Here is a 13,701-nt window from a genome sequence, read left to right as displayed (position 1 = left end):
TCCCTGGCAAGCGTGAGGCCTTGGGTTTACTCCTTAGCACTGTCAAAACAAAGAAAAAATTATCATTAGCAATTGCCTACATATTATAGCACCAAAAATTTAGGAAGTGGGTTGGGAAAGCAGATGAAATTACAGTGTACTCTGTCTTCATCATGAAGGAGTCAAAAAGCATGTCATTCTTGACTTTGATGACTATAAAAATAGGTTAAAGAAGGCTTGTGACAATCTTAATGCAACTACTACTAGTGTGTGTGTGTGTACATACATAATATTTTCCCCCAAGCACTAAAGAAAAGTAAAAGAAATGTAAACTGTATTGCAAAATCATATGGGGAAATAAAAGCAGTAAGATTTTTAAAAAGCCTAAAGAAAAGCCAACCAGTCTTTGAGGGCAAAGGTTCGACTGCGGAACTGCTGTGAGAGCTACAGGGCCTCCACCCAGAGGCCTGTGACGGGCCTCCTGGAAAGTCCTCCCTCCTCCTGTGGCACAGGGACTGCTAGCCTCCCAGGTACAGTAAACACAAAAGGAGTTTCTAAGATAGAGGGAGACTGGCATCTACAAACTTGAAACCACAGGCCTACCTGTGATGGAGAACCAGGGCGTCAGTGCCCCAGGGCTTTCTTTAGGGAGAAGTCAACACTCAAAAACTTTGGAGAATGTTTTTTTTTTTTAAAAAAATCCACCCATCTGAGATAGTCTGCAACACTCGTTTTTCCCTTCACCCGCTGTCTTCTTCACTGAAGGAATCGTCACGTTTCTCTCTTGGCTTTTAAACATCAAGAAAAGTAATCAACGGCAAGTGGGATTGATTTTCACCACGGGTTAAAGGTGTTGGGAAAGACATGGTAAGAGGGGACAGAAAAAGCAAAGGAAGATTCTGGAAGGTAGAAAAGAGATGCAAAAAGAGAGCGGGGAGGAGAGAGGAAGGGAGGGAGGCAGGCACAGCAGAGAAGATGCAAATGACCAGAAAAGCCAAGAAAAAAAGAGTGTGTATAATAGTCACAACCCTCTCTGCGAATCTCATCACCAGAGGATCAATGCAACTGACTTATTACCCGACACTTCCCCACAAACCGTACAAGGAAGAAAACAGTTTTGGAGGGTAAGTCAAGGAAAGCAGGTCAATTTCTGCTCTGGTTCTCCTCTCTTTGATTACACACTCCTTCGTCTTTTGTCTTCATTTACGCCCAGGGGCACCTGTGCCATGCACTGCCCCTCTGCCAGGCTCCACTGTTGTTTGTCCAGACAGCTGTGATTCCAGGGTCCTCTTCCAAGTGCACATTGACCCCATCATGCTGTTAGTGCCCAGCTCTCCCTACCACTCTACTTTCATGGGTCTGCTCTGAATCTGACTTCTGTTCCCTGAACTGAAACGTAGAAGCAAATAACCAACCCCAAACACAGACAGCACAGTACTCTGCACTTCCTACAGACTTCAAAGGTGCGGCTCACTCCCATGCAGCAACCCGCCTAGAGCACAGCCTTTTCCAGCTGAGCGTGGCTCGTGCCTGCCTTTCCGGCATACATGTGGAGGAGCACATCTGGGCTGGGAAAATGGACTCCCAGTCCCTGGTCAGCTGGGCCTTTGCCTCCTCAAGCTGTTGAAACAGTTAGCAAGAACGGCAAGAGCACTGCAAAACTCAAGCCTGGATCAAAAAGCCAAATCACTTCATTAATTTTCATTACAAACTTCTCCATAAACAGAAGCATTTCAGACCCAGCAGAACCTAGAGATAACATCAGAGACAGGTCCGGGAGCCACCAGGCGTAGGAGGGCGGCAGTGGCACACTCAAGTATTTCCAGGTCTCGGTCCAGTTGATCAGGGAGCCACACTCAGACAAAGGTTCCCAAGACAACGTATTCTCCAGAAGACAATGCAATGCTGCCGAAGATGAAATACAAGATCGCAAATTCACTTTTAATTCAAAAAAGGAGCAGAAGAAAAAAACGGGGCAGGAAAGTCAGGAAGCATAGACTTCAAGCAAGAAAAGCACTTTCGGGAATCTGGTAAGCTGCAAGAACTCTGGGCTTTGCTGCCCACTGAACACTGAAACAAACCCCCACCCACCCAGTTCTGCTATAATGAGATTTTTGACTCCCATTAACCAGCCTGGCACTTCTGAGACCTAAGCATGCTTTTATTGGTGTGTGTCAGGCAGCCACGCTACCATCAGCCTGGAGAGCCCGAGACAGTACATAAACACACTTCGTGGTGACACTGAGAAGGTCACCATATTCTCTCGATTCACTCGGTTTCAGAGCCTGGAATTCTGTTTTAATTCTGGGCAACTAGGGTGACTTGGATGCAAGATATGATTCAATTCCCCTCCCATACAAACAATTTGTGGCATAGATTTAAAGGATTTAAATAAACATGCATAGATTCTTTTAAACCAAAGGGATGTTGTGTTACAGGGAATAGAACTTTTATTATTTTTTGGAGGGAGAGGAGGGTAACAGAGAGTGAACTCAGGGGCACTCGACCATTGAGCCACATCCCCAGCCCTATTTTGTATTTTATTTAGAGACAGGGTCTCACTGAGTTGCTTAGCACCTCACTTTTGCTGAGGCTGGCTCTGAACTCATGATCCTCCCATCTCAGCCTCCAGAGCTGCTGGGATTACAGGTGTGCACCACACCAGAGGAGAACAACTTTTAAAGAAATAAGCCAGGGGCTGAGATTGTGACTTAGTGGTAGAGTGCTTGCCTAGCATGTGTGAGGCACTGGGTTCAATCCTCAGAACCACATAAAAATAAATAAAAGTAATGAGTCCATCTACAACTGAAAAAAAAAAAAAAAAAGTCAATCCAGGTGCAGTGGCGCACACCTATAATCCCAGTGACTTGGGAGGCTGAGGCAGAAGGATCACAAGTTCAAGGCCAGCCTCAGCAATTTAGAAAAGCTCTAAGCAACTTAGGAAGACCCTGTCTCAAAATAAAAATTAAAAAGAACTAGGGATGTGGGCTCAGTGGGTAAGCTCAATCCCTGGTACCAAAAAAAAAGGTGTGGGGGAGGATCAGGAAACAAATTAGTCATTGTGAAATAGTCAAAGTCTGACTTCAGGGTCTCTATACTCCAACTTTTTGCCACATTTCTGGATGAAAATGTCCCAGAAGGGAAAATGGGCAAATGGTGGGGGGTAAAAGACATGAAGGACTTGACACCTTATCTGCTCAGTCTCCCCTCCTCCCACATGGCTGCAATCTCAACCTGTCTGAAATTCTACCATCTGAGCTTTGTCCCTTCAGGTCCTTAATACCAGAGACCCAGTGAAAATCAGGAGGGGAAAATAAATTGCTAGAAACTAGCCCGAAAGAAATCATTTTTTTTAAGGGATTAATTTCAGGAATCAGAAAATGGTACAAGCTTTTACTAATGAAAGATTCTCAGAATGAGCCACCTGGTTGCAGAGCCTAGAAGTTACGAGACAGGGTCAGAGAGACCACAGATAAGTCCAGGCTTAACCTGGATCTGAGCCCCACTGGAAGTCCCCAAGGCTCCATCCAGCTCAGAAAGTGTCAAGGAGTCTGGTTGAGGCGTCCTCATTCGACTTTTTCAAGCTGAGAAGGGAGATGGAAGGGAGGAAAACAGGTTTGGGTTCCTTCGTTCTGCTCCCAAACACACACAGATCTGCCCCAAGACTAGATCCTACCTGTGAACCTTTTCCTCCTGTTCACAGAGAATATCGGGGGGAAGACATAATAAAATTTAGTAGGATCTGTAGATTAGGGAATAGGGGTATATTCATGTTCATTTACCAATTTTGATCATATGCTGTCTATATAGGGCAGTCTTCTTTTTAAAGGAAATACACATTAGTATTTCAGAGAGAAGTTTTATCACTGCTGCAACATGATTAAAAAAAAATCACAATATGCTTCACGTTTAGATAGAGATGATAATGAAGCAAAGGTCGTAAAATGCACCATTTCAGGACTTTGCAGAGGGAGGTATGAGAGTTTTCTATACCATCCTTGCAACTTTTTTGAAGCCTGAAATTATTTTTTAAAAATAAACTTATCAGCCCTTGAGAGAACTGTGCTGCAAGACACTGTCTCCAGGCCCCATTTGGAGGACCCAGGGCCCATGGTGTGCTCTGCTCTGGCTGGAACAAAGAACCCAAAGCAGGGGGAGGTATCTGCAGCAGAGTCAGGAGCCCATGTCTCGCCTTGGCTCCGCCACGTAGCTGGGTGGCTTGAGGCAAGTCGCTTAACTGCTCTGATTCTCAGCATCTCGTCCAAAAGATGGACGCAAAATCATTTACTTTGTAAAGCTTTCAGACAACATGAAGCAAAGACCCAACACGGGAAGGACCACAACTCACTTAATGGCAGCGGGTGTCACAAAAAGAAATTCAAAATTACTCAGTCTCTGGAAAACCCACTGTGCCTTTTAATCTTCTGTGAAATAGAGGACAAAGGGCACTTGAGGAAAGTTTGAGATAGGAAGGCCAGCACCCATGGCAGCTTTACTGTTTCATCACCTAAGCTACCTCTCCTCATCAACAGAGTGACCCCTACTAGGTGAAGCTCAACCAGGTGTCTGCTGTTCTGCTAATGACAAGACTTATTTATATATGTCATGGCTGAGGCTCAAGCTGTTTTGACATTTTTTAATGTACTTATCACAAATATCTTTATATCTGCTATTGATTAATAAAGTCCCCTTCCAAAAGGACTGAGACTTCTTAAGGAAACACTGTGGTCTCTGGTTTCTGGATAAAGATCTAGAGATGTTTCTGGTACATACTCCAGAGAGATCCCTAAAGGGGACCTGCCAAGGATGTTGCTGCAGCTGGGTGAGCAGGACGGACAGCTGGAGGTCGTGTGTGTCCGTCAGCAAGAGTGGATGGTGAATGTGGAGGTCGGAGGGTGCACAGAGATGGATCTTAAAGACAGACAACAAGTGCCGAGGTCACAAATGCAACGAGACGCAGTTGAGGCCAGCGAGTCTGCGAGGTGGTCCACAGTGCTCATGCGACATGTTAGATTATTGATAGGATGTTACGTTCTGATTTATTTTAAAAAAAATTCCAAACTGGAGAGGGAGTGGGGAGGGAAGGATGAACAGAGACACATGAGGATAAAAGGACAGCTGGGTAGACAGTGAGGAAATGGATGGTTTAGAGGAGAAAGGTGAGGAGACGCATGTGCCCACACACTGGGCAGCCTCATCCCAAACAAGACCATCCCGGGTCTTACCTGAGGGCCCTGGCCTGTGGCTGGGCGGGCCCACCTGGTGCACGCTCTGCTGTAAGAGGTTGAGGCACTCCCCGAGGCAGCTGAGGGTGGCCGCAGAGGTAGCTTTCAGGAGCAGCAGGTCCTGGTCCAAGGCAGTGAGGGGGCCGGAGCCCGGCAGGGACTCGATGGCATGCACCAAGTTCTTCTGCTGCCCTTCCACCTGGTTCATCATCTGCAGCAGGGGGAGGAGAGCACAGAGTGAGGTGCGGAAGTTCTCCTTTCAACAGGCAGGTGAGCCAGCACCAGTGAACCAGGGAGGGTGAGGCCAGAGCTGGCTCAGAGTGCCGCATGCACATTAGTCCTTTGATAAGATAGGCAAGCCTGGGAGAAGTCAGCCCAGGTACATTAAGTCAAAGGCACTCTGACTGAAAGGGAAATTCAGGCTGTCAGAGATGAAAGGGACCCACAAGTGCCAACTGAGCTTATCATCTTACAGATCTTCAGCACGGAAACCCGTAAGAACACATTAAGAGCACAAGGGCTCTGCTCATTCTGGACACTGTTTACTACAGGGGGTTGTCTCAGCACTGGGCACACTGAGGCTTTCCCTCCAATGTCCCTTCAGTGCCAACTCTTCACTCCTGGGCAGTCCTATTCCAGGGTGAAGAAATGGAAGTGAGGGGCTGGCAGAGCACTTGCCTAGCATGTGTGAGGTCTGGGTTTGATCCTCAGCACCACATATAAATAAATAAAAGTATTCTGTCCATCTCCAACAAAACAAAGAAATGGAAATGAAATCTGGAGCTGGTATTCGTACTAAACCAATGAGGAACTATTTCACTCCCCAAAATCGCCACACACCATGTGGCTTTCTGCATCACCACGGGAGATGACAGGAAGAAGAGGAAAACCAGGAATGGTTTTTTTCCCAGTCCTACAACGCTACTTACGATGTGACTTGGCTTCAAGTCCTAAGCTTGTCGTAAGACTCAGTAGTCTAACTATGTCTTTGAATTGGAAAAAATCAAGGACAAAGAAATCTAAGGAGAGCTGGAAAGGGACTTTAACGGTTATGGTGTGAAGTTCATCCCCCTCATGTTTTACAACTTATCTCATTAAACAAGATGATGTGCATAAAGTGCTCAGCACCATGTCTGGCACATAATTAGTCGTCGGAGAAGCGAGGGAGCTAAAGCGACTGCCCAAGGTCACCTAGCTGGTTGGCCTCCAAGGCAGGGACAAGCTCCTGTTTTCAGGGCTCCGCTTAAATTTTTCTACAAAAGCTGTCCTTAATTTGGAGCAACGTCTCCAGCTTTGTCACTGTCAACCGCAGAGGATACATGTCACCATCACGATGTCACCAGCTGGGAAGAAGCAATAATTCTATTCAGGACTTGGATCCAAAACTTCTTCCATACTTAGCCCTTTTTCTGGGGAGGGGGAACCCTACTATTTTCTATCATTTGGTATAGTTGCTTGCTTTAAAAAAAGTTCCTCCCTTGCAAGTCTGCTTTTCAACACAGGTGTCATTGCATCAAAATGATTTCTTAAAGAGTCAGTGTTGTACGCATGCTGCAGACATGGCTAGGAATGTTCTCACTTTACAGTGCACACCCACAATCTGGTCTTTTGAATTATTCTTTTTTTTTCATTGTCAGATTACACAGGGCGTCCAACTTAGCCATTCTGGTTCCTACAATAGCATGTAGAGCATAGTAGGGGCTCAACAATATTTATTACTCTTTCCTATTTTTGCTGGAAAATCACCTTCTCAAGAAAGCTTCCCAAACCACCTCATTTCAAACCGTACCTCCAGCTTGTGCCCCAAACCTCCTGACTGGTTTTAGTTTTCTCAGTAGCATTTATCACCTTCCAACTTGCAAGCTACTGATTTATTATGTTCAGTTATGCTACTGTGAAAGAAGGGATCATTATCTGTGTGGTCCACTGAATCCCAAGTATAGTGAGTATCTATTGAATGAATGAATCCCAATCTTACTATTCTCTTGCTGAAGTGCAAGAGAATCCATTCATGACACAAAGTCCATAGAAACCATTATACTCCAAAAACATAAGAGTATTAAAGATTTAGCAAAGACAAGACCTTTGTTATCAGTTTAAGCTTGCCAAGAAATATTGCCTGGTTAAGTTTAATTTCAAAAAGATAAATTGCCTATGTGTTCACTGATCACCAAGTATATGTATAACTGCTACAGTTAGGGAAAAGAGGATTTCAAGCTATTTGTCGTCGTCAGCATTTTTTTGCAAATACTTACCATAAAACCTTGTCTTTGAAAAGTGATGTGTTGAAAAAAAGAACATAATGATGAAATGTATAATACATTATGTTTTTGACTATTATGCATGATGCCATAATGCTTAAGAGGTGAGTAAAATCAAGCCATTAACTGTGGAATACATTCATTTTTAATCAACAAAACGAACTAACTATATTCCAATTATATAGTATGAATAAATTCTTGTTATTTCACAAGCAAAAGCTATTATGTAAATTTGAGGTAATAAAACTACAAAATTGGCTTACGGAATGTTCTTTCCTATTGCAACAGAGGCACGTGCCTAGAGATGGATCTACGCACCAGCTTTCCAAAATCCATTCAACAGTGTTTACTGTAAGCCTATGGCCTGTGCCAGAGCAGAATGGCCTTTTAGGAAAGGCATGTGGAGATGGCCCTGGGGTAGTTTTAACGGTTACAGTGAAGAATGTTGGCCCCAAGTGGGTGGGATGCAGGAGGGCTAGATGCCTCACAAGTTGGCTCAGACAGACAACAGTGCTTCACTGCCAGCCTGGGGTGGCGGCCCACACTTGTCTAATCCCAGCCACTTGGGAGGCTGAAGCAGGAGGATCACAAGTTCAAGGCCAGCCTCTGCTACTTACTGTCTCAAAAATCAAAAATCAAAAGGCCTGGGAATGTAGCTCAGTGGCAGAGTGCCACAGGGTTTAATGCCCAGTATAGGGAGGTGGAGGGGAAGCACCTTGGTGCCTAAAATGCCAACAGTGCCCACTTGAGTAACTCTTTGCAAGAGACTTAACCAGTAACCAGGCATCTCACGGCTTTCAACATCTTTCTTGGTACACTGAGCCAAGCATATTGACTGGCACACAGTAGTCGTTTCCTCAAAATGATTTTCCTGTGAGATGTGAAACAGAACTCTGGTTTTTCTTTTCTTTTTTTTTTTTTTGGGGGGGGGGGGCAGGGTAGAGAGTGCTGGGGCACTCTACCACTGAGTTACATCCCAGTCCTTTTTATGTGTGTGTGTGGTACTGGGATTTGAACCCAGAGGCACTTAATCACTGAACCACATCCCTAGCCCTTTTATTTTTTGAGATGGTCTTGCCAAATTGCTGAAGCTGACTTCAAACTTGGAATTCTCCTGCCTCAGCCTCCTTAGCTGCTGGGATTATAGGCATGCACCACTGTGCCCAGCTATCCCAGTCCTTTCTAAGATGGGGTCTCACCAACTTGCCCCGGTTGATCTCGAACTTGGAATCCTCCTGCCTCAGCCTCCCAAGTAGCTGTGATTATAGGTGTGTGTCACCACGCCCAGACACAACTCTAGCTTTTAATGACAAAATTAATGCCCATCTTCACTTTATATTAGCTTCATCAGACACCAAAAGACACTTAATGAACCCTTAAAAGAAATGTAGGCTTCCTGGCCTACAGGTATACCACATTTATTCTTGTTCACATTTGCTCAGACTGGGAGGCACTTGATGAAGAGTACTCATTAGACTTTGGAAGAACAAGTTTTAGTTATTTCTAGATCTAATTTTCATTAGGAGAACACCTAAGAAGACAAATGTGGCACTCAATGTGTGCACCCAAAATACCAAGGCTCCTTCCCCTTTCCAAGGTTTCAAAGAGCTCAGCACAACCCCTTCACCAACCGACTCACCTGCAGCTACCAGCCCTCCACAAAATAAATTGCTTGCTTTACTCAAGCAAGTTTCAAATCAGAGCCTTAAATACTTTCTCCAAGGCACATCCACATTTGTCAGCCACCAAAGCAAGCAGAGATTTCATTTCTTTCTGGTATTTGGCTTCCACAGCCAAGGGTACCACCATCTTGTAACACAGGCACCCAAATGAGACCCCAAATTCAATGTCAAAGATACTCTCTCTCCAAGTGTCAACTCCGAGGTTGTGAGAGAAACTAAACGTAGGTCAAGTTGAACTTCACAGATAAGGGAACTTTAAAAAGAAGCAAACTTCACAGGGAGGCGGGGGAAACTTTTTGGCCTGTTTCCCACAGCACAAACAACAGCACGTGCATTTCAAAATCAAATCACAGGAGTTAATGCCAAGAGGATCAGTGACTGCATGGAGATTAAAGACACTAAAACCTAGATGCAAAGACCAGCACTCAACGACAGGTGACTCAAGTTCAAATCTTAAGAGAGAACCAAAGGGGCAAGGGCCTCAGTCCTGTTTCCCGTTCGTCTGAGCTGCAAATCTTGGTGCAGGTTTTAGAGGTATCTGGAAAGCCCAGTTCTGATAGGCTAGATGTTACCAAATACAAGTTGGATCACTCATCTGTATGTCCAAAAGGTCAGCACCAGGAACCTTGTGGACATAGGTTCCAAATCTTATATTTAGGAGCCTCCGTAAGTTTCCTGGTGCCTGCAATAACTTCATGCCATCCATCTGGTTTGGAAGTAGGCAGAACAATACGTACAAGTCCAAGGTGGCTCTGGTTTGGCCAAGTTTCTCCTCAGTCTGGTGGAATTCCTGAGTCCCGGCCAAGCCTCCCCTCTGAGTCAAGGGAAGGTCTGCGGCGCTGTTCTACCTGACCAAGGTACCAGGTGCTTAAACTATCTTTTGAATTCAGCTTAAAAGCTTACCCCAATGTAGCTTACTGTCTTTAGTAAAAAAAAAAAAGACTTAACTTTTTCCACTAACATCATAAGCATTATTTTACTCTTCCAGGAGAGTAAAATACTACCCCAGAAATGTTTTGATGATTACATTAACTTCTTGAGCATTTACTGACTCTTTCAGGGAAAACAACAGTTTGCACATTAGAACTCTTTGAATGATCTGCCTCAAAATCCTTGCCTCAAAATCCACCAGTCCTGAACAGCTACATCTAGATCATTACCTAATCCTAATCAAGTCCCCACTTGTAAACAAAACTTGCAATGCTCCAAACTCTGGCCCTGCTTTCTTCCCTCAGAGACATGGCAATACTCTGTGGAGATGGTGTTCTCTGAAAGATAAAATCAGCTCTGTCTTATTCACAGACTGTACCATCAACATTTGGAGAGTTGGCCTTGCCAATCTGCAATGGCATTCTCCAAACCTCTGGGTTGGGACAAAGTCCTGGCCTCATACCTGAACCATCTGTTCTTCCAACGAGGTACTGCTGGCTTCCACACCTGACATTCAGCCTTCCCCCCACACTTCCCAGGCTATGCCTCTTGTTCTATCTCCTGGCACAACATATACCTGGAATGATTAACTACTGAGTACTGTCTATGGGCAGTCCTGGGCACCCTGGAGACACTGCTTCTCATGTCCTCAAACACAATCCTGTATAGATTAGTCATAAACCTCTGTGACCCCCAAATGTTTCTCAAGCCTAATGAAGTGAGTGGAGAAAGAAAACCCCCATCCAGTGCACAGATCTTCAAAACCCGCCTTTCTGAACAGGGTTAAGAGCATGACAGTGGCACTGAGGGACAGGATGATCAGGAGAAGATGGGTCCAACTCCAAAGTGGGGAGGCTCTATCCCCAAAGAATTTTTTAAAAAAAAATGAAAAGACAGAATTGACATAAGGAATATATCACTCTACACTATGAATTAAAGGAAACAAAAAGGGTAAAATAAGGGGGGAAAAGGTTATTAGGTCTTCAATAAGCTTTCTGCAGGGCTCAGCGAACTTCCATAAAGGGCCAGAGAACAGACTAAATATTTCAGTCTTTGCTAACATATAGCCTCCGTGGTGTCTCCTCAGCTGGGCCAGAGTAGCCTGAAGGCAGCCAGATAGTGCAAACAGGCATAGTTGTGCTCCAATTCAACTAACATATGCTTTGTCTCAGTTTTAGTGTCAGATAATTAATTTCTTTCCAATTGTGATTCTCCTGGTTCTTGAGATGACTGGTGATTTTTGATTACGTCCCAGACATTTTGGCTATCAAATTAGGAGCCTTGGGGTCCTATTTGAATTTTCTTAAGCTGGCAGTCACATTTTTAGGGTTAGCAAAGGTCCTGGCCTGTGTTTATGGGTGGTGGTTTCAATGACAAATGAATTTCAGAACTGCTGTGGTGCTATTCTGATCTACTTGGTTATTTCCTGCCTCTGCAGCCTCCACTGGTCCCTGCTGATGTTGCCTGAGGGACAGAGAACACTTCCCCAGTCTGATGTCTAGCGTCTCAGTGGGGAAAGGGTCTTCAGTCTTCAGGGACAAGTGCCGGCTTTGGCAGGATTACCTGGCAGGTGGCTCCAGCTGGACCTTGCCCCCACCTCTGAGTAAGGGAGGGCAGTCTCAGGTCTGAAGTCATTTTTTAAGCCTCAGGACCTTTTCCAAGGTGTGTATGTGCACACATTCTCATCTCACTTCCAAGTTGAAGGCTGCTTCATAAGCTATCAAACTGGCCAGCTGGCAAGCTGCATTAATCTATTTGCTAAGGGAACCTATTCTCCCTTTCAGAAAATTGTCAGGAGAGAAGCATTCATCATTTCCAGGTGCTTAACTAACTTCTGGATTCACACCCCATTTGCTTTGGACTTCACAGGGTCATTCCTGAGGCTGATCATTACTAAATGACTTAAGTCATGACTCCAGATTTCTCTGTCCACCCCCATGCCAGGGAGGCAGGACAGGCTAATGGCATTTTTAAAGTTCAACATTTTGACAGCTAGCCTTTATCATGAGATGAGGGGGACAGAAATTAAACAGTGGTTGAAATCAGTCCAGAGATACAAGACTTCTGAAGTTTGCTCTGATCTCTCTGTAGTTTATAATGAGTATGCTGAACATTACCAGAAGTTTCAGTGCTGTTTATAAATGAATCCATGCTGTTGAGGGCATTCTAAATTGTACATGTACACACACAAAAGTGCTTTCTGAAAAGGGATGACCCCTCTATTTCTTAAAAATGTACCCATCATTTCTCACCTTCAGCTTTTCTACAACCATGTCCTCACCATCCTGAACAATGCCACACTGCAGATTATATCTTATCTTAATAAATTTAATAAATTTTATCTTAATAAACTCCTAAGTTTACCAAAACCCTTACCAAAATGTTCAAGTATGTAAAATCATAACATTCACAACCAAACTAATCATATGGATCTGGTCAAATCCGATTCTTTCCTTTTGCAGATACCAAACCACAGTTCAGGGAGGCTAGGTGATCTTGCCAAGGTCACAGAGCTTCATTTTTGTGGCAAGGCAGGACTGGGCCTCAGTCTTTCGGTGCCCTAAACACAATGACTCACGATCCTATGTTTTTCCTCTTATTTCTTTCATATATTCTAGAAGCAAGATCCTACCTTATGCCTCAAAAAACTATGGCAAAGTTTTGTCCTTTCCACTCTCCCTCCTTCCCTCAAGTAACCATCTCTAACCACCTTGTTTCATTTTGTTTCCTGATTTAAAAAAATAATAAAAACAAATTTTAAAACTGGCTCATTCCATCAACAAAGTTATAAAGACAGAAGTAAAAAATACCACCCCCAAAAAATCCCACCTCCTAGAGTCAAGCACTGTCATTTGGAATTATTCTGACTCCTCTAATACACACAGGTACATAATTCTATTTTTAAAAGATCATCCCTTATACAGAACTTGTATCATTTTAAATGATGACTGGTATTTTCTGCAAAATAATCCACTGACGGGGAGGGAGGATGAAATGATACTGCCTTTGGGGGAGGTGAAGCTGCTGACAGGAACATGGAAATTTGATATTATTTTCTTGAATGCTTTTATGCTTGAAATTTTCTATAATAATACTTTTTAATTTTTTAAATTCATTTTGCTGGGCATAGTGGCCCATGCTTATACACCCAGTGCCTTGACAGGCTGAGTCAGGAGGATTACAAGTGCCAGGTCAGCCTCAGCAACTTAGCGAGACCCTGTCTCAAAAAAAAAAAAAAAAAAAAAAAAGGGGGGGGGGGGGTGAGGATGTAGATTAGTGGTTAAAGTATCCTTGGATTAAATCCCAGGTATCACAATAAATAAATTTTATCTTTTCCTTTAAGAGACAAATCTTGCTATGTTGCCCAGTTGTCCAGGCTGGCCTTGAACTTGCAATCCTCCTGCCTTAGCCTCCCTAGTATCTAGGATTATAGGCACATGCATACCTGTTTTTTTGTTTTTTGTTTTATCAAACAGAAAACCACATTGCTAGTGACTGAATTATAGCCTCCCCCAATCCCTGCCCCAAATTCATATGTTGAAGCCCTCTAAATCTCTCAGAATATGAACTTATTTGGAGATGGGGTCTCAATGGAGGTAATCAAGCTAATTAAAGCAGGTCCCA

General features: G+C 44.0%; 1 protein-coding gene across 3 annotated transcripts in view; it reads right to left on the bottom strand.

Annotated features, from left to right (window-relative positions):
• OSBPL10 (oxysterol binding protein like 10) overlaps positions 1–13,701 on the bottom strand; it is a 275,775-nt gene that overhangs the window by 73,616 nt on the left and 188,458 nt on the right. For all 3 annotated transcript variants that reach the window (XM_079113977.1, XM_079113976.1, XM_079113978.1), the window contains one exon: positions 5,205–5,415. In XM_079113977.1, the coding sequence (XP_078970103.1) occupies positions 5,205–5,415 (211 nt within the window). The remainder of the gene's footprint in view (positions 1–5,204; positions 5,416–13,701) is intronic.

Source organism: Sciurus vulgaris (genome assembly GCF_902686455.1).
Source record: "Sciurus vulgaris genome assembly, chromosome: 16".
Taxonomy (NCBI): domain Eukaryota; kingdom Metazoa; phylum Chordata; class Mammalia; order Rodentia; family Sciuridae; genus Sciurus; species Sciurus vulgaris.
The sequence above is the reverse complement of the archived record's forward strand: the minus strand, read 5'-3'. Positions and strand labels throughout refer to the sequence as shown.